Raw genomic sequence first — 27,574 nt, 5'->3', positions numbered from 1 at the left:
CCCTGGTTACCACCATTCTACTCGTTTTTACAAGTTCACTCAAAGCACTTGTTTTTAAACATGCAGTTAATTGGCCTCCTGTCAGTTGTGTGAGTTGGGAGCATCCTTATGACCAGAGCACCGTGTGGGCTAAACCAGGAGGCAGACGTGAGTAGCCTGTGATAGTCCGTGAGCTCTTGGGGAATCCCAAAGGGGAGAACTCACCAAGATAGATATCCTTTCCATCTTGGATAAATCTGCATCTGAGTGAGAGAAAAAAGATTCAGTTCTCAGATTGCAGGAGTCACACAGTCTTTCTATCCCATCTCTTCTGGTTTCTTCTCTTGTCACTTACCTGTAGCCTCCTGTTCGGGAAATTTGGGATGGCTGGTCCTGCAAGAGAAACACCTCAAAGTATGGAATCTGAAGATCTGGGGGAGAGGATAAGGGCTTTGGAGAGGATGGAGGAAGAAGATCACAGCTCAGGCCGAGAGGTGGTGCTGGGCATGGGAATCATTGACGTGCACGTGGGGTCCCTGAAGAGCGGAGTGCAAGTTAAGGGGGACACGAGATATGTTAGGTATGTTTACCTCTTGGTAGGTTCTTCATGTGATGAACCTATTAAAAAAAAAAACAAAAACCCAGGGAGGAATTTATCTAAGGAGAAAATCCTTCCCTTTACGCCCCTTCCCCACCATTTTTAACAGGTGCTTCTCTGAACTCACCATGCCTAGTGCATCTGTAGATGAAGAGGACTGAGATGAAGAGGAGAAAGATGGAGAGAAGGCTGAAGGTGGTGAGAATGATGATGCTGGTGTCTGGAGAGAGAGAAGCAGGTCAGAGAGTCGGTTTGGCTCCTGATACACACTGATAGAGTTAAGAAGAGCAGCTACGAGGAGTCAGACCACCTGGCTTCAAAACTTGGAGCTGCCGCTTCAAACTGGCACTTCCGATTGCTTTAGGGAATTTGCTTAGTCTCTCTGAGCTTTCATTTCCCCGTTCAAAGTGAGGATAACAACAGTAGATACTCCACTTGGATGGCAGGGAGATGAAACGGGTCAGTAACTATAGAGAGGGTTAGCACAGGGCTTCACACATGGGAAGTTCCCAATCGATGTTTCACCCATAGCAATAATACTGATCATCTGTTGTGAGCCACTCGGTGTTAGGTGCTTCATATATGTTGTTCCTCATCTTGACGACACGTGCAAGAGATAGGTTTACTGTTTCCATTTCATTCAAACGTAAACAAAGTATGAGGAAGTAAAGAATTGCCCAAAGTCAGACGGACGGGATGGGCTGTGGATCCTGATATGTCTAGCCTTGTAGGCCAGTCAGGCACAAAGTCAGGGCAGCTCTATGCTGGCCACTGGGTATGGAAATACGAGAGAGATGGTATTCCAGGGAATTTATAATCTGGCGAGAAACACATTTCCCCAACGAACTGTAATGCTACAGAGGCAACAAGTCCAACCACGGATGAATGAAAGTCCAAACTCTCACCAAGTTCAAGAATAATTTTCTATGTAGTGTGTATGGTGGAATATTATTCAGCCATAAAAAGGTGGAAATCCTGCCATTTTTGACAACATGCATGAACCTGCAGGGCTTTATGCTAAGTGAGACAAGCCAGATAGAGAAAGACAAATACTACATGATTTCACTTATAGGTGTAATCTAAAAAAAAAAAAAAAAAAAAACGAACTCATGGAAACAGAAAGTAGAATGCTGGTTGCCAGGGGCTGGGGGTGGAGGAAGTGGGGAGATGTTGGTCAAAGGTTACAAACTTCCACTTCCACTTATAAGATGAATATGGTCTGGGGATCTCATGTGTAACAAGGTGACTATAGTTGATACCACAGTTTTGTATAACTGAAATTTGCAATTTCAGTTTGAAATTAATTTGAAATTTAAGAGAGTAGATCTTAAGCATACTCACCACAGGAAAAAAAAAAACAGGATAAATAGGTGAAGTAAGGGATATGTTAATCAACTCAATACGGGGATCCTTTCACAATGTACATGTATATCAAATCATCACATTGTACACTTTAAATATCTTGTCATTTGTCAATTATCCCTCAATAAAGCTGGGGGGAAAAGGAGGGAGGAAGATGGTAGTAATACCTAACTTGAAGAGACAGGTAATGAGGAAAGATACTGGCTTTAAAGAGCTCAGTCTGGAATCTGACTCACTGTGTAGGATTCATTATCCTGCAGCGATAATGATTATTTTCTCACCCAATATTCCACCCACACCATCTCCCCCTGTGGCAGATGCTGTCATGCTCCTCCCTCCGTGTTCCCCAGATCCCTCTGCCATTTTTACACGCTCCAGATGATGGCTTCTTTCCCTTTCCAACATGAACACTTGCATCTCTGCCAGGGGACTGCCTGGAAGGATCTGAAATCCCTTGGGATTACGTGCCCCAAGGGCACCCCTTTACCAATGACTGCCATTCGTGGGAAAATGGATGCCCTAGCTATGGCTTCCTATATTGGTGACTTTCTCCATCTCTTGTACTTTCCTGCAGGGTTGAGCAAAAGATACCAGCTGAGGGACCTGAATATCCCACCTTTGTTTGGTCTCTTTTCCTCCTAACCCTTCTTCCCCACTCTCCTAAGATGTCACTGTCACACTAATACTTATTTAAGAGTCTGCTTCTGGTGGCACTGAATCCAAGAGACCCTCAAAAGCACCAATGATATCGGTGCATCTCCACGGACGTATGAAAGCAGGGCAGGAAGGTTGTTCCTGGACCATGAGGGGCCTTCCATGGAAGAAGAGAAACGTCAGCCTTCCTTATCCTTTCAACTCTCTCTTTGCCCAACCTGCGGTTTCTCTCATGCAGAAATTCCCCAGAAATGAGAAGTAAATTATTACAAAATTGTGCTCTTCACAGGGCCCCACAACCTGCCTATCTGGGTTCACCCTGAGATGTCCACATATCCTGGTCAAATTTCATATCACTGTTTACAAATTGTCATAGTAAATTACAAAGGGTCTATGATATTGATCTGAAGGAATCTGACTGAGCAATGGGATATAGCTTGACATGGGACATAAATGAAGTCACAGGCACCAGAAAGAAAGCCTGGCCTTGTGTCAAAGTTAGGTGATGAAATTCATCGTCAGTCTCTGCACAGTATTGGAGCAGAGGGTCCTTTTCTGGTAGCTGTGAGGCTGGGGACAGCATATCCGTGCTTAAAAATATTTTATTCTGTTTAGAATTGTTGTGATATAAATTTGAACTCAGAAAGTACATCTTAAGAAATTATATACACATCCCCTAGGATGGCTGTAATAAAATAAAAGGAAAAAGTGTAGGCAAGGGTGTGCAGATATTGGAAGCCATTTTTATTACTGGTGGGACTACAAAACGGTACAACCACATTGGAAAACAATTTGGCATTTCCCCAAAAAGTTAAACATGCAGTCACCATATTCTCAGCTATTCTGCTTCTAGGTAGATACCCAAGAGAATTGAAAGCAGGAACTGAGATACTTGCACACCCATGTTCATAGCAGCATGACTTGCAATAGCCAAAAGGTACAAACGACCCCAATGTTCATCAACTGAAGAATGGACAAACACAGTGTGGTCTATCCACACGGTGGGATATTTGTTAGCCATGAAAAGAAATGAAGTGCTGATACACATTAAAACATGGATGAACCTTGAAAAGATCACGCTAAGTGAAAAAAGCCAGTCTCAAAAAAGAGCCTATATTGTGTGAATCCATTTATAGGAAATGTCCAGAATAGGATATTTGTCAATTATATGTATGTCTCTCTCCTACATCACTACATTTCCCACTTCATTTCTGATACTCCCATGCTCCTTCACCCTATCAGATCTCAGATCTCCCCAAGAAAACATTCCTAGTATGAACTATGCTCATAACTGGAGTAGAAATCATTTCCCAAGCCTGCTAATACTGAATGAAACATTTTCAAAGCCTATTACTTATTTGCAAGGACATTTTGGAGGATACCTTTTTAAAAAAAAACGGATTATACCAACATAGATTCTAATGACAACCTTGAACAATTTTGGCTCTTTGGAGTAGATTACAGGGAAGTCATGAGTTGCTGAAAGAAAGGATGATTAAGCATCTTGCTGCCAATTTATATGCTTGGCCATTAAAGTCCAGATGAGCTCCTGTTTCAGTCTAAAGGTGCTGAAAGCTCTAACTTTTATGAGAATCTCTGAGGACAAAATCTTAGTCAATTCTTCATGGAAAAGCGACATCAAAGAAAAAGAATTTAATATTCATCTATTTTTGAGAACTTTAAACTCTTAGCAACATATTTCCAAAGAACCTGGACTCCACGGGTCTCAGTCTTGCTCCCCAAACCAGTCACACAAACTCACCTCCATTCTTCATGAAACTCTACTGCAGTTTTTCGTTACATGAAATGGCAGACGATGCTCCCTGTGCTGTTTTACTCATTAGCTTTTTCAGAACCCAGGAGTGGCTTGGAGGTCGTCTCCCTCCAAAAGGAAGTCGTTCCTCCAATAACATTGAGAAAGTGGGCATTAAGATTCTTCTTGTGCCTCTTACATGAAGAGGATCCCTGCCCCATGAGGTGGATGTAATTGAAAAAACAACTCCTCTCTAATTATTTTACCTGTTTTTATTGAAGGAGCTACACGTCCATCGTGGTAATCTACAAAACAGAATGCAAAAGAAGGAATCACAATGATTATATGGAAACTTTGGGGACATAAGTGCTCATGCTCTACTTAGGGACCCTATGCCCTCTTTGAGAAGCAGAGAAGAGAAGGTATTTTCCATTCTCTAGATGCTCGCTGTGTCCCCAAACTAGGGCCAGCATTGGATTACTCTTCTTAGTACTCCTGGAGTTTGATGTTATTTTTAGTAAAAATATTTATGAATGACACCATTAATTTCCCCCCTTCCAATCCTATTCCTTGCCAATCTTCCCTATCTCAGGAATATTTTCTCTCATTTGGTAGGTTGCCTTTGTATTTTGTAGCTTGTTTCCTTTGCTGTGAAAAAGTCTCTTAGTTTGATATTGTCCCATTTATTTATTTTTCCTTTTGTTTCTTGTGCTTTTGGTGTCATATCCAAAAAGTCGTTGTCAAGACCAATATCAAGGAGATTTTTCTCTGTTTTCTTCTAGAAGTTGTATGGATTTGGGTCTTATGTTTAAGTCTTTAATCCACTTTGAGTTAATTTTTGTGAGTGGTGTAAGATAGAGGTCCAATTTCATTTTTCTGCATTTGAATATCCAGTTTTCCCAGCACCATTTGTTAAAGAGATCATCCTTTCCCATTGAGTATTCTTGGCTCCCTTGTCAAATATTAGTTGACCATATATACTTGGGTTTATTTCTGGGCTCTTAATTCTGTTTCATTGGTCGATGTGTCTATTTTTATGCCAGTATCATACTGTTTTTTTTTTTTTTGAGGAAGATTAGCCCCCTGAGCTCGATGCCTGATCAGCCCCCTGAGCTAACATCTGCTACCAATCCTCCTCTTTTTTCTAAGATTTTATTTTTTTCCTTTTTCTCCCCAAAGCCCCCCCAGTACATAGTTGTATATTCTTCATTGCGGGTCCTTCTAGTCGTGGCATGTGGGACGCTGCCTCAGCGTGGTTTGATGAGCAGTGCCATGTCCGCGCCCAGGATTCGAACCAATGAAACACTGGGCTGCCTGCAGCAGAGCACGTGAACTTAACCACTCGGCCGCAGGGCCAGACCCAATCCTCCTCTTTTTTGCTGAGGAAGACTGGCCCTGAGCTAACATCAGTGCCCATCTTCCTCTGTTTTATATGTGGGACGCCTACCACAGCATGGCTTGACAAGCCGTGTGTAGGTCAGCACCTGGTATCTGAACAGGCAAACCCCGGGCCACTGAAATGGAACGTGCAAACTTAACCACTGTACCACTGGGCCAGCCCCATACTGTTTTGATTACTATAGCTTTGTAGTATATTTTGAAATCATGCAATGTGATGTCTTCAGCTTTTTTCTTCTTTCTCAGTATTGTTTTGGGTAGTCAGGATCTTTTGTGGTTCCATAAATATTTTAGGGTTGTTTATTCTCTTTCTGCAAAAATGCCATGGGAATTTTGATAGAGACTGCACTGAATCTATAGATGGCTTTGGGTAATATGGACATTTTAACAATATTAATTGTTCTGATCCACGAACATGAGATATCTTTCCATTATTTGTGTCTGCTTCAACGTCTTTCATCAGTCCTGTAGTTTTTGACACATAGATCTTTCACTTCCTTCGTTGACTTTATTCCTAAGTATCTCGTTGTTTATGATGATATTGTGAATGGGATTGTTTTCTTGATTTCTTTTTCAGACATTTTGTTGTTAGTGTATAGAAACAGAACTGATTTTTATATGTTGATTTTATATCCTGAAACTTTACTGAATTTGTTGGTTAGTTCTCACAGTTTTTTGGTTGAGTCTTGAGGATTTTTTTATATGTAAGGTCATATCATCTGCAAAGGCAGCTTTACTTCTTTCTTTCCAATTTGGATGGCTTGTATTTCTTTGTCCTGCCTGACTGCTTTGGTTAGGAATTCCGGTATTATGTTTATTAGGAGTGGTGGAGAGTGGGTATCCTTGTCTTCTTCCTGATCTTAGAGGAAAAGCTTTTAGCTATTCACCATCAAGTATGATTATAACATTGGGCTTGTTGTATATGGCCTTTGTTGTGTTAAGGTATGTTCCCTCTTTACCCAATTTGTTAAGAGTTTTTATGTTGAAAGGATGTTGTATTTCATCAAATGCTTTTTCTGCATCTGTTGAGATAATCACACGATTTTTATTTTTCATTCTATTGATATGATGTATCATATTTTTTGATTTGTGTATATTGAACCATACTTTCATCCCAAAGATAAATCTGAGTTGATCATGTTGTATGATTCTTTTAAGGTATCGTTGAATTTGGCTTGCTAACATTTTGTTGAGGATTTTTGCATCTATTTTCATCAAGATATTGGCTGTAGTTTTCTTTCCTTTTAGTATCCTTATCTGGGCTTGGTGTCAGGGTAGTACTGGCCTTGTAAGATGAGTATGGGAGTGTTCCCTCCTCATCAGTTTTTTGGAAGAATTTGAGAAGGATTGGATTTATTTCTTCTTGAAACATTTGGTAGAATTCACCAGTGAAACCATCTAGTCTTGGGCTTTTCTTTCTTGGGAGGTTTTTGATTACTGATTTGATCTCCTTATCCATCATTGATCTGGTCAGATTTTCTATTTCTTCCTGATCCAGTCTTGGTTTGTAGACTTCCACAAAGGCTTTCTCATCCATAGATGATTACCCAAGTCCGTGTTCTCCAGATGCTTGTGGACCACAGCCAAGAGAGGCCAGAACTGGTTTACGGTCTCCTACAGGTTCCACAGCCGACGTCTGTTGCCCATTACCCAGTGCACAGCTGGGCAAGACTCCTAGTTGCCTTGGTGTATGGTGCTGGATCCCACAACTCCCAAAGAGGCACTTTTGTTCGTGGATGGATGCCGAATTTTTGTTGCTGGAGTGGAGGACAAAAACAAGGGATGTCTTATGCTGCCATGATGCTCAGTTTGGTTTCTTCCTATGTTCTTGACTTGTAATGGTTCTGGGATCCCCATTTTCAGCAGAGCAATAATGATGCATTCAGTTCCATTGTGTGGAATCAGACATCAGAGTGTGATACTGCAAACTGGAGTCATCTCAGCCTCTACGTTGACTGAGAGGGAAGGTTTTCGGACTGATCCTGAAGAGGAAAAGGCACTAAGGATAAAGGGAAGGGCAGAGCTTCTAGTATTCCACTGCACCTGGGGAAGTTCTCACCCACCTCTCTGTATTAACCCTGTCTTTTATTTTCTGCATTCGATGCTTTGATATCTTGGAACTTTGCTGAGCTTGAAGGGATTCCCCTTCCGGGGTTATCCAATTCCCAGAGATGGGAAATAATTCTCCCTGGAGCACACCTTTCAAATGCAGACCAACCCATCCAGAGCCCACACTCCCAACCACCTCCTTCACTGGGCTCTCACACTCAGGGCCACTATTCCCCTGGCCTAATCACTCCAGGGTCATGTTCTGGACAACCAGGGACAGCCTCTATAGCCAAGAGCCAATCTTAAGCCTCTTTCTTCTCACAGAAACCACAATAAAGGCTTCTTGCCCCCTGCCTTCTGCTTCCTGACCGACCCTGGTGCTTCTCTGTGTGGTCCTGCGTGGCACAGCATGTCCCCTCTTCTTGGAAACTGTAACAAACTATCTTTTCAATGACAAGCATCTCTCCATCTTTGGCCGTACTGTATGTCAAATTTTCTATTAATGCCTCTCTTCTAAAACATTCTCCCACATCTACATCATTGAGACCTACTCAGAATCCCCAATAAGAGCCTTATCCCCACACTCGGTCTCTATTCCCCAGTTCCCTACACTGAAAGTGTTGCGTCTGTCCTTTTGTTTCCTGAATTCCTTCTTCCCCAGCCAGATCTCGTCACAAGAAAAGAAACATGTGCATCAAAGAGTAAACCTGAGTCTGCCCTTCTCACCTGTGACCATCAGCTGCAGGTGTTCACTCTTCTCTGAACACTCATGGGAGGCCATTGTTTTGTAGGAACAAAAGTAAGTTCCAGCATCCTTAAGCTTCAGGTCAGTGAGGAGGAATTCAACATGGTGTCCTGCTGATCTCTGCTCCCGCTTGTACCCAGAATCCTGCAACTTCTCCAATATGAATGTCACATTCTGGATGCGAGACTGGCACTTCAGGGTCACGTTACTACTGCGTTCAACCATTGAGCTGGGCAAGGCGATGAGGGAGGGTTTAGGAAGCTTCTCTGGAAAGAATTCAGAGTTAGTTTGACTCTTCACCACGCCCTCCTAGAATTCAATGGTTTAAAGGGAATAGGTCATGAAACTTGGGATGCGGAAACAAATAGAGTTTACGTAGGAGACAACTCACCATTCTTTTTCTCATCTTCATGGCCCAGACAAAGTCCTGGAAGAGAAAACCTCATGACAGATGAATGATGTGCTTGTCTTTGAGTACAAGTCAGCAGAGAACACATGACAAATTTGTTAAAGATCTGTCCTAATCCTTCTAGCTATTTCCCTGGGTTTATTTTTTACCTTTGATTTTCGTCCCATTGTATGTCCTTCAGAAGTCATGTTTATGTAGAAAAAAAACAGCAATCTTTTCTGATTTATTGCGTTGCTTTCATGATTAGTCCTTCTTTTGCCATCTAGCAATTGTTGAATGTTTACCTATATTTTCCTCGAATGCAGTTTTTACTCTTATCACTTAAATAATGCAAGGGTTATTTTACTGTGGAGAGTCGAGGGAATATTTCCTCCCTCATTGAAACAGAGAGAACTTGCTCTCCCTGACCAGGTCATTCTCTTCACAAAGAATTCAAGACGTTTTCTCGTCTCAAAGGCTCTCCTCACGTGTGGCTTAGCTCTTTACATATTTTATCCCCTATGTCTTCTGTGCTCTGTTCTATATATTTCTTTCTATGGGATGAGAACATCATCCCATAGATGGGAATATGGGATCCCAGCCTCATTTTGTGGGGGAAATGGGACACTGGTCTCGGAGTCTGTTTATAAGTGAAGTTAGAATTTCTTTAGACACAAGAAATTTGATTCAGGAATCAACTCACAGCACAGACCCCTAAGCTTCACTGAGAAGGAAAGAGTGGAGGCTTGACAATGGACCGAGGCTGCATTGACAGTGAGAATGGTTGGGATGAACAGGTAAGGAATTGGCCTCTGAGTGGTCAAAGGGTCTTAGGTCTCATGGTCTCTTTTCAGTCCCTTCCCAAATCCTGCCCTCAGACTCATGTCATCTCAGCTCTGTGATCAGTCAATCTTCTGTTCAAATAGTGATTCCTATTTCTTTTTTTTTTTAAATAAGCACACAGTTGCCTTTAGCTCGTTTTACATCATGAAACCCTATGGGGCCATAGGCTGTAAGAATTGGGGGAGTGGTTCTATTTTTTGACAAATAAAATTGTAATATATTTAAAGTGTACAACGTGATGATTTGATATACATATACGTGGTGAAATGATTATTGCAATCAAGCTGTTTAACACATCCATCGCCTCGCATAGTTACCTTTTTTGTGTGTGAGAATGCTGAAAATCTACTCTCTTAGCATATTTCAAGTGTACGATACAGAATTATTAACTCTAGTCACCATGCTGTACACTGTGCTGATCCTCAGAACTTATTCACCTTTCTTAGTAAGGGGCCACACTTGATTAAGACAGAGAATTGGCTGCAATGGAGAAGTCTGTCATTAATGAGAAGAGATCCATTGTCATCCAGGATAACTTGAAAAAGTGAAGAATAAAGGTAGGTGTATGGATAGTTTTTGGAGTATTACTAGAATTCCCAGGAAGGGAGGAATGGGCAACATCAGAAAGCACATTTTTCGGGAGATAATTACAATAAAAAATTACCAAAGCGGAGGTCAAGATGGCCACATGGGAAGATCCTGAGTTCACCTCCTCCCCCGGACACAACAAATCTACAACTACATTTGGAATAATTCCCTCTGAAAGGGACCTAAAAATTGGAAGAACAGAGCTTCTATGACAAATAGTAAAAGGACAGCACTGAGAAGGGTCCAGAGGCAGAGTCATGGGCTCACCAAGAAAAAAACCACCCCTCAGCCACAGTGATCCACAGTTGGGAGTGATCTCAAAGGAACGAAACCCTTCCCTGAGGAGCGAAAGATTCGAGCTCCACATCAGGTACCCAGACCCTTAGATTCTGCACAGGAAAGATGAGCCCTCAAAACACAGTTGGAGGCATCACACTTCTTGAATTCAAAATATACTACAAAGCTCTAGTAACCAAAGCAGTATGGTACTGGCACAAAAACAGACTCCCAGATCAATGGAACAGAATTGAGAGGCCAGAAATAAACCCACACATCTGCGGACAGCTAATTTTCGACAAAGGAGCCAAGAACACACAACGGAGAAAGGAATGTCTCTTCAATAAATAGTGTTGGGAAAACTGGACAGCCATACCCAAAAGAATGAAAGTAGACCAATATCTTACAACATACACAAAAATTAATTCAAATTGGATTAAAAACTTGGATGTAAGACCTGAAACCATAAAACTCCTAGAAGAACAGATAAGCAGTACACTCTTTGACACCAGTCTTAGCAGCATCTTTTTGAGTATCACGTCTCATCAAGCACAGGAAACAGAAGAAAAAATAAACAAATGGAACTACATCAGACTAAAAAGCATTTGCACAGTGAAGGAAACCAGCAAAATGAAACGGCAATCTACTGAATGAGAGAAGATATTTTCAAATCATATATCCAATAAGGGGTCAATATCCAAAGTATATAAAGAACCCATACAACTCAATATAAAAAAATAAACAATCTGATTAAAAAGTGGACAGAGGATCTGAACAGACATATTTCCAAAGAAGACATATGGATGGCCAATAGGCACATGATAAGATGCTCAACATCACTAATCACCAGGGAAATGAAAATTAAAACCACAATGAAATATCACCTCCCACTTGTTAGAATGGTTATTACCAAAGAGGCAAAAAATAAGTGTTGGTAAGGGTGTGGAGAAAAGAGAATTCTCACACACTGTTGGTAGGAATGTAAATTTGTACAGCCACCATGGAAAACAGTATGGAGGCTGCTCAAAAAAATTAAAAATAGAAATACTACATGATCCAGCAATTCTACTTCTGCATATTTACCTGAAGAAAATGAAAACACTAATTTGAACAGATATCTGCATCCCTGTGTTCATTGCAGCATTATTTACAAAAGTCAAGCTATGGAAGCAACCTAAGTGTCCGTCTGTAGACGAATGGATAAAAAGATTGTGGTATACTGTATATATACAATGGAATATTACTCAGCCATAAAAGAGAATGAAATATTGCTGTTTGCTACAACATGGATGGACCTAGAGGGTATATAATGCTAAGTGAAATAATCAGACAGAGAAAGACAAATACTGTCTGATTTCACTTATATGTAGAATCTAAAAAATGAAACAAACAAAACAAAGCAGAAACAGACTCATAGATACAGAGAACAAACTGGTGGTTGCCAGATGGAAGAGGAGTGGGGGGTTGGGTGAAATAGGTGAAGGGGATTAGAGGTGCCAGTTATAAAATAAATAAGCCATAAAGATGTGATATACAGCATAGGAAATATAGTCAATAATATTGTAACAATTTTATAGGGAGACAGATGGTATCTAGGTTTATCATGGTGATCACTTCATAACGTTTATAAATATTGAAATGTTGTACACCTGAAACTAACATAATGTATGGGAATAATGTAACAGCAGGCCCTCCAGGACCGGTTCAACTAACCCCATCTCTTATCAGCAGAGTGGCTAAGAATTGCCTTTCAGAAAATCTGCAAAGTCACGTAGCCAGAGCATGCGCAAATGAAGAAATCTTGACTTGAAATGACCGTGGAACCAAAGATCCTCCTTCCCATAGAACCCAAGGACTGGACGTGACCAGAACTTGAGAGTTGGACTCTGATCAGAAGGAAGGAGTCCCTCAGTCAGGGAGACCTGGTGTTAAAATTCCTTCCTTCCCTCATCAGAAATGTTTAGAACTCTACTATAAAAGTTTAGAATCTCATCATCAATGTTTAGAACCCTGTCATAAATGTTTAAAACCTTGTCATAAATGCTTGAAGCCCACCAATTAAAACGTGTCTCACCAGCATCTCTCCATGTCAGCCTGTTCTCCCTAACCTCTTAAATTTAACCTCAAATCCCGAATCAGGGAGACAGATCTGAGGGTGCATGCCCCCTGTTCTCCATGCAGATTGATCTCACAGAATAAAGCTGATCTCTTTTCCCAAAGGCTGATGCTGTACTTGTTTATGCACGTCAAGCAGAGCACCCCAATTTTCTGCAGTAGCAGTAGTAGTTCAATTGGAAAAAGTAAAAAGAAAAAAAATACCAGATATCCAGTATCTATTATTTGGCAGACTCTTTATGTACATCCACCATTTGCACGCACATTATTTAGCAGGTCCTTTACAGACAGCTATCATTTATGGTGCAGCTACCATCTTTGCTTTTCTCTGCCACTTGTCATACATCTAACATTTAGTAAGGTCTTTACATGCATCAAATGGAGATGTGTACAATCTCCATGCTGGTTAGATGCTATTACCTTCAACTGAGATAGGGAGGAGTGGGAGAGAACAGAAATCACATTCCCCTAGAAAAGATGACAATAAAAACTGCTGTGATATTGTGATTTGTAATAAGAAATATATATTTGGTGTTAGTCCCCATTCCTGGCACAGAGCTCCTAAAACCCTCGGAAATTCCTAAGAGATGAGAGCAGTAAAGGTGTGTTTTGCTATGTTAATGAGTTGACTGTTGGAAAGCACCTAAGGATGGGGCCTGGTTGACATTGGAGCCAATCACGTGATTAGCGGCTGTAAACTTTCAGTCCCACCACCTCATCCTAGGTGGCGAGAGCGGCTGGAAATTGAGTTCAATTACCAACGGCCAATGATTTAATCAATTATGCCTATGTAATGAAGCCTCCATAAAAACCCAAAAGGACGGCTTTTCGGTTGGTGAACATGTGGAGATTTGGGGAGAGTGGTACTCCCAGAGAGGGCGTGGAAGCTCCTTGCCCTTCCCCCATGCCTTGTCCTATGCATTGCTTCCTTTTGGCTGTTCCCTGAGTTATACCCTTTTATGATAAACTGATAACCTGGTAAGTAAAATGTTTCTCTGAGTTCTGAGAACTGCTCTAGCAAATTAATTAAACCCAAGGAGAGGGTCAGTGGAACCTTCCATCTGTAGCCAGTTGGTCAGAAACACAGATGACAACCTGGGCTTGAGATTGGTGTTAGAAGGGAGAGTAGTCTGGTGGGACTGAGCCCTCAACCTGTGGGATCTGACACTATCTTCAGGTAAATATTGTCAGAATTGAGCTGAACTGTAAGATACCCAGTTTGTCTCAGACAATTGCTTGGTGGTGTGGGAATGCCCCTCTCTCTCCACATCAGAATTGGGTGCAGAACCCTGCTTGATGTCAAGATTGGAACTACTAATAACTGGATACCTACAATTTCACAGATCCTTTGAATACTTTATCAGAAAGCTTAAAATTTTTGTGTAGAATATTATTCAGCCATGGAAAAGAACATAGCACTGATAAGTGCTACATCAGGGGTGAACCTTGAAAGCATTATGCTAAGGGAAAGAAGTCAGACACAAAAGGTCACATATTATACAATTCCATTCATAGGACATATCCAGAATAGATAAATCTAGAGAGACAGAAAGCAGAGGAGTGGTTTCCAGGGGAGGGGGGAAGGGGGCATGGAGAGTGACTGCTTAGTGGGTACAGCGTTTCCTTTAGGGGGGATGAAAACATTTTAGGACTATGTAGTGGTGATGGTTGCACAACATTGTGAATGTACTAAATGCCTCTGAATTGTATACTTTAAAATTGTTAATCTTATGTGAAGTTTACCTCAATACATTTTTTAAATTTTATGTAAGCTGGGTATTTTTACCATCTCTAATAAAGATTCATACAAATTCAAATATCATAAGTCCACCCAAAATAAGATTAAGTCTAAGAATAATTAGTTGTTTTAGTTCATGCAAGCAACCTCAATAAGGACAGTGGTGGATGTGGTGTCCAGAACAGCCTGATCCAGAGGTTCGATTCTGTTAGGCTCTTTTCTCTTAGCTCTCATCTCTAGCTCCCTCTGGATATTGTCTGGATAGGACCAAGAGCCTGGAAGCAGGACCATGGGCTGCTACAGTCTTGCATCTTTGGAAAGTTGCTCTTGTAGAGGAAAGAAGTTCAAATCTCAATGCCAATTTGAGAAATTCCTGACAGAATTGGACTGGCTTGTCTTGCATCATAGACCCATCCCTGGAAAGTGATTATAGCCAGAAGGAAGGTGTTATGGGTTGATTTGTGCCCCTTCAAAAGATCTGTTCAAGTCCTAACCCCCAGTACCTGTGAATATGATCTTATTTGGAAATAGCATTATTTGATCTTCATAGATGTAATTAGTTAAGTTAACATGAGGTCACAGTGGAGTAGGCTGGGCATCTAATCCAATATGACTGATGTCCTTATATAAAGAGGAGAAGAGACATGGAGAGAGAACACACAGAGGGAAGATGGGCATGTGAAGATGTGAGGGACTGGAGTGATGCATCTACAAGCCAAGGAACGCCAAGGATTGCCTACTGTCCCCTAGAATTGAGGAGAAAGGCTTGGAACAGACTCTCCGTCAGAGACCTCTGGAGGAACCAATCCTGCTGGCACCTTAATTTTGGATTTGTGGCCTCCAGAACTGTGAGAGAATAGATTTCTGTTGTTTTAAGCATCCCAGTTTGTGGTAATTTTTTACCGCAGCCCTCAGAAATGACTACGGCAAGGATGAAGTCAGTCTCTTCACTTCCTGGCTTATACTCCCTTGAAGCTGGAGGTTTGGGGTATGGTGACCGACAGCCACCTCTAAAGCTCAAATGTGTGTGGAAGAGGTGCATACCCCAAAGAGAAGGGCTGTACCCAGAAGAAGGAGGAAGGAACTGGGGCAGATGGTGAGTCCTGATGTCCTCCACAACCCCCACTCATGAAGGAGGAACTGGGGGCTTAGTGAGGTGGAACTGAGTCAACCCTGGAGCTCTTATGAGACTGAGCCAAGAATATAATCCAGGTCTTCCTTTTTACAGGCTGAGGTCTGTTTGATTACATGACGTTCAAGTTGAGGATGGTAAAAATTAGGCTAAGGATAGCGCTGGCCAGAAAATTTTCTTCTTACTTATCATCCCCATGCATAGGACTCTTCTATATTCTTCATTTATACCTAAACTCACAGCTTTTCACACCCTGTAGACCCCGCCCCCTTATATGCCAATGGAACATGCATGACAAGACTGAGGTATTTAGACGATACAGACGAGGAGATCCCATCTGAGCTCTGCATTTCTCAGCCGAGTAAACGGAGGGTATTATTACACATCTCTGAACTTCAGGTTCCTCATCTCTTATGCGCCAGCACCAGAAGGGAGGCATGTTGATACAATAGCCCACAAAACTCTGACAGTTAGCATGTATCCAACAAACAAAGCCATCATATCTGTATTTTCCATGTTTCCCCTGTTCACCCCCACTCCACCGTGAATTTTTCTCACCCATCCTAACCCATCTGCCACAGTCCCAGTCTGGAGACTCACCGAGGCAAAACAGGGACAGAAATTCTACGATCATAGCGTCCCTTCTGCCAGGACCAAGATCCCGTCTTCAGTTTTACAGTTCAGAGGAAGAAGTGAGCCGGGGACAATTGCAGCTCCCTCCTGCCTGCTTTGTCCCCAAGATGTGTGAGGTGAGGTTTTGTCCTGACACTTTGGTTCACCATCACCTGGTGTAATTTCCTTCTTGCAACCGACTCAGGAAACAAGAAGTCATCAATGATGACATCTTCCCCACAAATCCGGTGTGTGTGGCTCTGGCTCCAACCACCCTGAGATCCATCCTATCCCATCTGAAGTCTGGCCCAAGATATTTTCTTTGAAAAAGCTACTTTGAAATAGTTTTAGAGTCACAAAAAATAGTACAGAGTTCCCACGTACCCCTGAACCAACTTCCCCCAATGGTAATATAACTACAGTACATTATCAAAACCAAAAAATTGGCATTGGCACAACACAATGGCTGGGCAAGAACACAGTAACATCTAAAGTGCAGGGATCTCTGGTAAAAGCTGGACACTCATTGCCCCTGAGAGCGGGTAGGTCAACAAGGAAACAGAAATGGATGTTTCTGCCTTTGAGACTGAGTAAACTTGTCCCCCAGTAAACCTTGAAAAATAGGTCACAAAACAGTCAGATTTTTAATGTGCTTTCTTTTACAGGGGAGAAAGTGGTTAAGGGAAATTGGAAAGCTTCCACTCAACTATCTTCCCAAGTAGCCAGAGAGTAATCTCATCTTCTAGGAGCTAAGGAAGAAACATTGATGAATTAAGGGAGGAGATTCCTCTCTCAAACTACAACATCCATTCATCTTTCCTTCCCAGCTACTGATTGCTTCCTAAGTTAGTTGAGGCTTTTGTTGACTGATGATTGCCCCTCATAACTGAAAACACTAGAGTTGTATTGAGTTCAAGCATGGGTGGGCCCAGATGCTCAAATTATGGCATTGAGGATCTGTCTTTCTCCATGTCTAGGTGCCACTTTCTACTGTGTAGACTTTGTTCTCAAGTAGGTTCTCTTCCTGTGCTGGGAGGATACCCATCGGTATCTCCAGGAAGAAATAGTGTGCTTTTTCCAGACGCTTGCAACAAAATTCCTGAAGCCGATTCACATTGCTTGAGCTTGGTTTATGTGTCCATTCCTACATGGACAGATGTAGCCGGAGTGATGGATTACAGTGGGGTGCCTCTCTGGGGCACATGAGCACACTTGGAACTAGGAAGCTGGATCAGTCCCAGTTAGCCACAGAGAGTGGATGACAGATAGTTGGTTAATGTCCCAATCAAGATAGTCTTCCCAGGATACATGGGGTATTAGTAGGTGGATATACAAAAATCAATAGTGTTCACTATGTGCCTTTTTCTGCCCATATCGGGCTGTGGCCCAGCCAAGAGTTGTGCCTCATTTCAAGAACTAGTCTACAATTCTTCTATCCTTTAACCACAAGGGCACTGAAATCATGTGCAGGTGCCATCATGTTATAATACCTACACATGAATTTCCTAGAATTATTAGATCCCATGCCTGAAGATTTGAGGGGAGGAAATATGGTTCTCTACTGATACACAATGTTATAAGGCTTGAAAATCTTACAGCACATCTCAAAGCAGATGCCAACACTTCAGATGCACAATACCCTAAAAGAGGCAACACACAGCTGAGGAACAAGATTCTCATACACTCGATAAGAGCAAAATTGACTGAGTCCCCCTGATTGGAATGAAATTATTGAGGAGATTGAGATTGAAAGAGAAGACAGATAAGTGGATAAAATCCCCTATTCTAGGTCACTCCATGCCTATAAAAGACACTTTATTTGAGGCTCATATAGCCTCGTCACTCTCTGATTCAACCTCAACTTTGTCCTGCAATTGACATTTTTTTAAGTGCAATTTCTCTAGAGTTAAGCTTCCAATAAATTACCAATGAAAAATGAGTTCTGATTTTTACGAAGATTTGAAGTCACAAAGGTTCAGTCCTAACTAGTAATAGGAGTGTGAGAATGCACATATGCACCCATGCCCTCCATCTCTCTCAGATCAGCTTATTTCTGTCCAGCTCTACCTGCGTTTAGTTGGCACAACTTGGCTCTTGCTCACATGTCCCTCATCTTCCTCCTGGGAACAGTGTGCTAGCCCTTACATGTTCTTCTCATGGAAATGGAAGACGAACAAGAGGGTGAATCAAAATATTCGATGCATCTAAAGACCTACATGGGAACTAATATATTGCCGCTTGCACCTTATCCTATTGACTAAGGCAAATAACATGGATGAATCTATAGTCAAGGGCTATTAATGCAATCTATTGTACTATGACTTCTTGACCACAATTATTCATATCTGCCTCATGTACAAAATATGCTCATCCCCATCCCAGGACCCCCAAAATTTTTCACCCAATAATGGCATCAGTCTCTAAATTCAGGATCTAGTGATCATTATCAAGTCTGGCTGGGGGTCCTTTTGATCCAAGACTCATGAACTAAAAGGACAAGTTGGCTGCCCCATGCATCTGCCATGTCATGGTGAAACAGAGACAGGATAACCACAATACTCCCATTTGAAAGGGGGAAGAATGGGAGGCACAGAGCAATCACTGGTTCACAGCAATCTTGAAATCACGCTGTCTTAAATCTGAAGTGAGTGTCTTGTAGGTAGCATATATATGGTTCTTGTTTTTTTTATCTGTTCAGACACCCTATGTCTTTTGATTGGAACATTTACTCCTTTTACATTTAAAGTAATTACTGATGGGTAAGTACTTTTTGCCATTTTGTTAACTTTTCTGGTTGTTTTCATGGTTCTTCTCTGTTCCTTTCTTCTCTTGCTCTCTTCCCTTGTGGTTTGATGACTTTCCTCAGTGTTATGTTTGGATTCCTTTCCCTTTATTTTTTGTGCATCTGTTATAGGTTTTCATTTTGTGGTTACCTTGAGGTTCATAGATATCTACCTATGAATATAACAGTCTATTTTAAGTTGATGGTCTCTTAAGTTTGAGGGTGTCCTAAAAGCTCTACATTTTTACGCCCTCCCCCCAATGTTTTACATTTTTGACGTCATATTTTACATCTTTTTACTTTGTGTATCCCTTAACTAATTCTTGTAGATATAGATGACTTTGTTACTTTTGTATTTTAACCTTCAAACTAGCTGGATAGATGCTTGGCTCAGTACCTTGACTATATGTTTGCCATTGCCAGTGAGATTTTTTCTTTCATAATTTTATTTCAAGTTATAGCCTTTTCTTTTCCACTTAAAGATGGAACGTTAGTATTTCTTGTAAGGTCAGCTTAGTGGTAATCAACTCCTTTAGTTTTTCCTTGTCTGGGAAACTCTTTTATCTCTCCTTCCATTCTGAATGATAACCTTGCTGGCTGGAGTACTCTTGATTGTGAAATTTTTCCTTTCAGCACTTTGAATATATTGTTCCACTCCCTTCTGGCCTGTAAGGTTTCTGCTGAAATATCCACTGATGGTCTTATGGGGCTCCCTTGTATGTAACTAGCTGTTTTTCTCTTTCTGCTTTTAAGATTCTCTCTTTATCTTTCACTTTTGACATTTTAATCATAATGTGTTTTGGTGTAGGCCTGTTTGGGTTCATCTTATTACGGAATCTCTCTCTTCTCTGAACTTGGATGTCCCTTTTCTGCCCCAGGTTGGAGAAGTTTTCAGCCATTGTTTCTTCAAATCGTTTTTCTGTCCCTTTCACTCTGTCTTTTCCTTCTGGGACCCCTATAATGAGAATGTTAGTATGCTTGATGTCTTCCCAGAGGCTCCTTAAGCTACCCTCATGTTTTTTATTAAGATTATGATAGTTAACAACCTTGTGAAATTACAGTTGTATATCATTATTAGTCATATTGCAGTACCCTCATTTTTTTTATTAGCTTTCTTTCCGCTGTTCCAACTGGGGGATTTCTACCATCCTGTCTTCCACATGACTGATCCATTCTTGCGCATCATCTAGCCTGCTGTTGATTCCCTCTAGTGTATTTGTCACTCCAATTATTGTATTCTTCGTTTTTAATGAATTTTATTTTATTTTTTAATGATTTTTGGTGGGGAATATTGGCCCTCACTCACCTATGGCTGAGTGGTTAAGTTTGTGCACTCTACTTTGGCAGCCTGGGGTTCACCAGTTCGGATCCTGGGTGCGGACCTATGCACCGCTCATCAAACCATGCAGGGGCGGCATCTCATGTAGAAGATCTAGAATGACCTACAACTGGCATATACAACTATGTAGTGGGACTTTGAGGAGAAAAAAACAAAGAGGAAGACTGGCAACAGATGTTAGCTCAGGGGCAATCGTCCTCACCAAAAAGTGTAAAAAAAAAAAAAAAAGACTTAGTGGAACATTTTACGGCTTCTTGTTTCCTAAATGTAGTTGTGAGAAAAACCCCGTGGGTCACATATGAGGAAGGAAGGGAAGGGCTAGAGGAAAGACGTCATGGCTTACATCGAGTTTTCTTCCCTTCTGTGGTTGAAAATTGAAGAAGGTTCCTAGAGCAAGCTACAGGGCCGGTATGATCCTTGAACTCCTTTCCTTCATCTGCTTTGGTAAGTTTCTTGGGCCTGTATGTTAGGATTAGAGGTGAGGGTAGGTTGAGAGAAATGTGACTAATATAATTGGAAAGAGATATGACAGCATCAGCTTTTCATAATGACTGTTTCATGGGTGTTAGGGACCCTGCAGGAAGCTTTAGATACATCTTACCAATCAAGGGTTTTTCAGCATGCCAATATTTCCTTTCCATATCCATGATCTGTCCTACATGCCTGTACTCTATTTATTTCAATTTTCATTTTTATTGACTCAATATCTTTATTTTAAATAAGTATATTCATTTGAAGATAGAAACTGTATGCCAATAGCTTAAATAAAAAATAAACTTTAAAAGAAAATCCAATGTCGCTTACCAAAAATAGGAGGTTAATGTAAACATACATACAATGAAAAGGAAGAAAACATGACATTCTAATCAGGCACTGTTGCCCGTCAAGTTCCTGAGCCCTTGGCTGGCTGCTTCCTTATTACAAAGGGTGATAAGACAGACATAGCTGTGTGCAAACGCTGATCTTTAGTTTGAAAAATTCTCCTCGTTGTGATCAAAGAGATGAAAGTGATTTGAAAGGACAATAACTTGCTGATCCCTTGATCAATCCTATAGGATACTGGGTCACGGCATCATCTAAAATGATCCCATATAACACCTGTGGTTCATGTTCCACACTGTGAGAAATAGGACTCTGATCCTTCCAAACAACCCTGCCTGATGAGAATTAGGTCCAAATGGATAAATGAAGACTCTGACATGGAGAGCTGAGGATTTCTGCCCTGGGTCATACAGAGAATGAACAGAAAAGTCAAAATTCAAACCCATGCCTGCCTGGCTTCAAAGTCGTTGCTATTTCCACTTGGTCATAATAGTATATGAAGAGTGACACATGCACGGGATCTTCTGAATGGAAAGGTTGTGGGGGATAAGTGAGCAGATGCCAGGTTGGAGAAATTCTAAGGTGATAAATGAGGAAAGATTCAAAACGTCCCTGAGTGTGGAGCTGGGGGCATCTCAGGATGTCTGTTTGCAGGAGCCAAGAAAACCTGTTTTCCACACACAGGGACAGTGTGTGGGTCTTAGCTTGATGAGGTCACAGTGCTATAATTTAGTCTTCACCATATTTTCTAATCTCTAGATTCTAGGATATTCCATGGGGCTCTCAACCTCTTCATGCTGGTCTATCTGATGGGATGAAGAAAGGACATTATTATAAGTTTGCATCTTTTTTTCATCCTTGAAAATCTCTCTGAGTGATGCTTAAACCAGGGCATCTCATCAATTAGTCAAGGTGCATTTGTTGAATCTTACAATGTGCCAGGATATGTGTAGACACTGGAGATGCTGGGATGAATAACGCAGAGTAGCTCCTCCAAGATGTTCACAGGCTAGTGACATCTTGTGTGTCCCACGGCATGAGGTACATAAACTCTCTTAAGATTTTACAACCAAATGATTTGGTCTTAATTTATGTTATCCAGAGCACCAAGTAGCTTTTACTATGGGGGATGGTTCCTGGTTGCTCTATCCCAGATGACACTCTCAGGGGAAACTAACGGTCACTTAGGAGCTTAGACAACTTCAAGAGATAAGATAGGGTTACACCCAGTCACGGGCTTCCCCAATTCCCTCATGGTTAGTGCCTCCCACCCAAGATTGAGAGATCCAGAAAACACCACAGACTCTAATAGAAATGGTAAGACTGAATGGTTCAGGATGGAGGCTGAGAATGAGAGGGCCTGCGGGTTTTTCTGAAACCAAGAAAGGTCCTGGAGCCTTGGGAGGTGATAGCTGCACAGGAGAACCTCTGTGAAAAGTGACAGAGGAGCTGAGTGCAGAGCTGAAGCCAGAGTCTTGCATAGAGACAATGAGAACTCCCAAATGCATGACCTCCAAGGGTTCCTTCTCAGCAAGAGCCCCTGGGAGGGTCCCTCAGGGATGAGGGCAAGTGATGGTGTGGGCTCCAGGCTGATGCCTACGTGTCATGGACCGTTCTTTTGCAGGGCTTTGTGTTGGCCAAGGATACAGGAGAAGGGATGGTGAGTGTTTCTTCAATTAAACCCTCCTTGATCCTTCATCCCCAAAGGCCCCATTTTCCTTTCCCTTCTTTAAATGGGCTCCCTGAGAGCAGGTGAGAGAACCAAACCCAACCCTCCACTCTGCTTCCTTCCAGGCTCACTTCCCAAGCCCTCTCTCAGTGCCTGGCCTAGCTCAGTGGTACCGGCCAAAAGTAATGTGATGCTGCGATGCAGGACTCCTACCAAGGATGTAAACTTTGATCTCAGAAAGGGAGGACACCTCATTGAGTCCTCACAATCACCTGATTCTGCAGAGGGCCTGGCTGAATTTCACCTCACTGATCTGAAAATCAGTCACGCTGGAGAGTACACGTGTGAATACTACAGAAGATGGAGACCCTACATAAGTTCACAGCCCAGTGATGTCCTTCTGCTGCTGGTGACAGGTGAGGAGGGGGCCTCAGCATGGCACGTGGTCTTCCTAGAGACAGGGAATGGTGGAGGAACCAGAGCAAGAGAGGGCGGGGTGTCTCACCTCCAGTGCCGTTGGGGACGGGGAGATGGAGAAAGACAGGCAGGGAGCTGACAAACTTGGCTTTATTCAGGGCTGACAGGAGGGAGAATCTCCTTCCTGGAGTCAGAGCAGAAAGAGGGTGAGATGAGGCATCTGTCATTCTCCACACTCCATGGGAACCCCCAGTCAGAAGAACACAAGTGAGCGGGGGACCCCGGGCTTCTCCCCATGACCTCAGAGCCTCCCTTCTCTTACAGGAGGTTTACCTAAACCTTCCCTCCAAACCCACCAAAGGAGTAATGTGACCACAGGAGAAAAGGTGACCCTGCAGTGTCGGCTGCCAGGCATTTTTCAGGGGTCTGTAAAGTTTGCTCTGCTGAAGGCAGGAACTTCAATGCCCGTCCAGACCCGGGGTCCAAAATGGAAGGAGACAGACTTCTCCCTTCAGAATGTGACAGTCAACGACACTGGAAACTACAGCTGTGTGTACTACCGGACAGCGGGTCCTTTCCACGCCTCAGACCCCAGTGATCACCTTGTGATCTGGGTGACAGGTGAGGTTTTGCACAATTTTTAAGTGTTTTTTTTTAAATGAAAGAGTATTTGTTCTATTACTTTCTCTTTTTCTAAATTGTGACAGGTAAGGTTTTGCACAATTTTTAAGAAGTGTTTTTTTAAAATCAAAGAGTATTTGTTCTATTACTTTCTCTTTTTTTAAATAATTTTATTTATTTATTTATTTATTTATTTATTTATTTATTTATTTGAGGAAGATTAGCCCTGAGCTAACATCTGCCACCAATCCTCCTCTTTTTTTTTTAAAGATTTTATTTTTTTTATTTTTTCTCCCCAAAGCCCCCAAGTACACAGTTGTATATTCTTCATTGTGGGTCCTTGTAGTTGTAGCATGTGGGACGCTGCCTCAGCGTGGTTTGATGAGCAGTGCCATGTCCGCGCCCAGGATTCGAACTGACGAAACACTGGGCTGCCTGCAGTGGAGCACGCGAACTTAACCACTCGGCCACGGGGCCAGCCCCGCCAATCCTCCTCTTTTTGCAGAGGAAGACTGGCTCTGAGCTAACATCCATGCCCATCTTCGTCTGCTTTGTATGTGGGACACTTGGCAGGGCATGGCTTGACAAGCAGTGTGTAGGTCCTCACCCGGGATCTGAACCGGCGAGCCCCGGGCTGCCAAAGTGGAACGTGTGAACTTAACCACTGTGCCACCTGTTCCATTACTTTCTGAATCTTGTTTCTCCATCAATTTCACTACCACCTCCTTTTTAAATCTTTCGTTTCATAATTTCTACTCCTTTGCCTTTTTTGTTCTACACTCTAGGATAATTTCTCTAGCTGTTCTTCAAAATCATTAATCCTGCTGTCATCAGAATCCTTTCTACCATTCTCTGCATCTCCTAAAGTGTTGGTTTATCTTGGCGATATTGATTTCATTCCTAGTGGCTCTTTTTCTTCAACCGCGGTGTTTCCACAGCCTCTTGCTCTTGTGTCACAGATGCAGTTTCTTCTAAAATTATCTTCTGTTTTCTGCCAGAATTCTGCTTCATTGGATGCTATACCCTCTGCTTCCGCAGCGTTGTGAGTTTTCTTTAATGCTCTTCAGTCTTACTATGTAGTCAGCAAACGTTTTATAATTAGAATCAATGTCTGTATAGTCAGTGTTGAGAAGTGGAGAGAGCATCCTGGTCTGGGAGCATCCTTATAAAACTCTCCCTGTGGCTTTTGTCTCCAAGGAACATGGTTGGGTTCAGAGAGGATCTTTGCAGTAATTGGGATGCAAGAGGTAGGATGATGCAAATACGGGCTTCTCTTCAGGAACCAGGGCCAATGCCAAGCTTGAGCCCTTCTTGAGTGAAGCTGAAATGCACAGTGGCCCAAATGCTTAGCTGAGAAGCTCAAACTTTTGAAAAACTCACTGCCTGCATAAAATTAAGGTTTCCTTCGAGGATGCTAAGCCAGCCATTGAATTTCACCATTCTGTGGTGTTCCTTAGGTCTTTAATGTTGCTCCTAAGCCTGATTCCTAATATGCATTGGGAGACAGAGAAGAAGAAATACAGGAACGTGGAAATGAGATAAAGGGCAAATAAATGAAAGAAGAGCGATAAGGCAGAGTGAATACGAAGGGAAGAAGATGCAGGAAATCCCACTAGAACTCTCATGAAATCCCGTCTTATTTTCAGTGATTAAAACTTCAAGGAAGGTACAACTGACCACCAGCCAGGAAATACAAGTGGGAGTGTGAGAGTCGCATTTGGAAGATCCATTTGAGAAGGAGAGAGACTCTTTTATGGCTGGTGCTGACCCTCTTCTCTCTCTTATTTTCCCCAGATGCCACATCAAGAGACTATACCACGGGGAACCTCATCCGACTGGGCCTGGGTGCCATAATTATGGCTACTATGGGGGTTTTCCTGGTTGAAGCCTGGTATAGCCAGAAGGAGTCTCCAAGTGGATCCAGGTGAAACAACTGAGCACTCCTTCTTTTCGTGGGATGTTGTAGTGATGGGGTTCTTTAAACGCCAGGCTCTACCATGCGGACTTCTTATGCCTCTCAAAATGGGCACAAACGGCATTTTAGGTGGGATATTTCTTTCCCATATGGGACTGTCCTGTTCATTGCAGGGGCATTTAGCATCAATTTCCCTTTCCCATTAAATAGCCATCGAAGGCTCAATCATTGCGGAACAAGAAAAAAAGGAAGTACTATCATACTTTCTCAAACATGCCCTGATATAGAGGATGGGGCATGGGGGTGGTATTCTTCTGGGGGAGAACCTGTGTTTGGCAGCCAGCAGAAATATTCCTCCTCTTCCCCCCTCCCTTGATCTCAAGTCAGTCCTTCTCTACCCACAGGCCCACAGCTGCCCAAAGGAACGAGTCCTTGATTGAGTTAACAGCGTGTTAGATTTTCTGGTTCTCTTCCACCCCGGGAGTGAAGGTACCAAACATGGGGTAAGTTTGGGAGGCCTGGAGATGGAACGTGATCTCATTTATTTTCTTTAATTTTTGAGGAAGATTAGCCCTGAGCTAACTACTGCCAATCCTCCTCTTTTTGCTGAGGAAGACTGGCCCTGAGCTAACATGCATGCCCATCTTCCTCTACTTTTTATATGTGGGATGCCTACCACAGCATGGCTTGCCATGGACCCGGGATCCCAACCGACGAACCCCAGGCTGCCGAGAAGCAGAACGTGCCAACTTAAACGCTGCGCCACCGGGCCGGCCCCTCATTTATTTTCTGACGTTATCTAAGACCCAAAGTGGCCACTGAGGTCTCCTAAGAGAGTCATCTGGGATCAAGTGACCAGGAACTGCCCCCCATATTAAAGGCTTCTAGGTGATCTGGATGACAAAGTAAAATAGAATAAATTAAAATACAATCATTTGCTTGCAAAATCTTCTTTTTTGTCAAAATCAAAACTCATCAAACATATGGCACCAGCTATCCTTTACTGGTACTAGGATATGGAAAAGGGACTTTAACCCTCAGATTTTAGAATTAGTTAAGTGTGATATAGCATTATTTCACAGCGTTTTACGAAAAGCATCATGACTTGCAGGTGTTTCATTACCTGACAAGTTCAAAAATTAATACCTTTTACTTAACTATAATCTTATTTTCTGAAAGCAAAAAGTAGGCACAAGTGGGCTGACAAAGGATTTTCTGATCTTTGAATTTATATGAGACATATATATGTCTTACATGAAGACATATATGAAGTCGCATATGAAGACATATATTGAGGTCATATATATGTCTTTGAAAAGCATCAAACCGTCCAGTGCTCTCAGGACTAAGCCCCAAAGCATCATAACCTGCTCCTGTAGGTCAAGAAAATTGGAGTTCACTTCTCGTGAGACTTCTGCTTCATAAAAACTGAATAAGTGTAAAAACAGTTTAGAAAAACTGTAGTATGTTTTGAAAGTTTGTGTCTAACACATACACAATGCAATGTAATCGCGCTACTCACAAGTTAATTACAAGATTTACAAAAATGGATTCATGTAGCAACACAGGCCATGAGGTCCAGATACTGGACACAAGGAAGTCCTGTGATGTCTTTTATTTCTATCTGAAGATGTGTCTCCACACCTGTACTTATAGTTTCCATTGGAGAAAAACTCAAAACAGAGGCCCTTCTGAAACTGAGGCCAAAAGACCCTCGGGTCCACTTCCCCACCTGAGCCCTGCTCACCACGCTCCAACATAAACCTGCCACTGTAGCCA

At 42.1% G+C, this 27,574-nt stretch overlaps 2 protein-coding genes across 3 annotated transcripts; one reads left to right on the top strand and one right to left on the bottom strand.

Annotated features, from left to right (window-relative positions):
* Positions 1-529: 529 nt before the first annotated feature.
* LOC124251413 (V-set and transmembrane domain-containing protein 1-like) lies at positions 530-16,330 on the bottom strand. Of its 2 annotated transcripts, XM_046684184.1 has the most exons (6): positions 16,219-16,324; positions 8,930-8,965; positions 8,520-8,804; positions 4,613-4,651; positions 705-797; positions 530-597 (listed from the first exon to the last, which is right to left on the bottom strand). In XM_046684184.1, exons 1-6 carry the CDS (start codon positions 16,250-16,252, stop codon positions 566-568), a joined length of 519 nt encoding a protein of 172 aa, XP_046540140.1. In that variant the 5' UTR covers positions 16,253-16,324; the 3' UTR covers positions 530-565. The 2 variants fall into 2 exon arrangements, with proteins under 2 accessions (XP_046540140.1, XP_046540141.1); XM_046684185.1 differs by lacking the exon at positions 8,930-8,965 and having other exon boundaries at positions 16,219-16,330.
* A 4,431-nt stretch (positions 16,331-20,761) lies between these two features.
* Positions 20,762-26,633, top strand: LOC124251476 (T-cell-interacting, activating receptor on myeloid cells protein 1-like). Its single transcript, XM_046684300.1, has 7 exons — positions 20,762-20,795; positions 22,798-22,833; positions 22,968-23,258; positions 23,584-23,880; positions 25,675-25,804; positions 26,200-26,298; positions 26,477-26,633. Exons 1-6 carry the CDS (start codon positions 20,762-20,764, stop codon positions 26,249-26,251), a joined length of 840 nt encoding a protein of 279 aa, XP_046540256.1. The 3' UTR covers positions 26,252-26,298; positions 26,477-26,633.
* The last annotated feature ends 941 nt before the right edge of the window (positions 26,634-27,574 follow it).

This window comes from Equus quagga, chromosome 13 (assembly GCF_021613505.1).
Source record: "Equus quagga isolate Etosha38 chromosome 13, UCLA_HA_Equagga_1.0, whole genome shotgun sequence".
In the NCBI taxonomy this organism is placed as follows: domain Eukaryota; kingdom Metazoa; phylum Chordata; class Mammalia; order Perissodactyla; family Equidae; genus Equus; species Equus quagga.
The sequence above is the reverse complement of the archived record's forward strand: the minus strand, read 5'-3'. Positions and strand labels throughout refer to the sequence as shown.

Coding starts and splice junctions, on each gene's coding strand:
- LOC124251476 (XM_046684300.1), top strand. CDS start 20,762: ATGATCCTTGAACTCCTTTCCTTCATCTGCTTTG. Junction 23,259..23,583: donor CCTTCTGCTGCTGGTGACAG/GTGAGGAGGGGG, acceptor CTTCTCTTACAG/GAGGTTTACCTAAACCTTCC. Junction 23,881..25,674: donor CCTTGTGATCTGGGTGACAG/GTGAGGTTTTGC, acceptor TATTTTCCCCAG/ATGCCACATCAAGAGACTAT.
- LOC124251413 (XM_046684184.1), bottom strand. CDS start 16,252: ATGATCGTAGAATTTCTGTCCCTGTTTTGCCTCG. Junction 4,652..8,519: donor CCTGCAGCTGATGGTCACAG/GTGAGAAGGGCA, acceptor TCTGTTTTGTAG/ATTACCACGATGGACGTGTA. Junction 598..704: donor CTACAGATGCACTAGGCATG/GTGAGTTCAGAG, acceptor TTTTTTTAATAG/GTTCATCACATGAAGAACCT.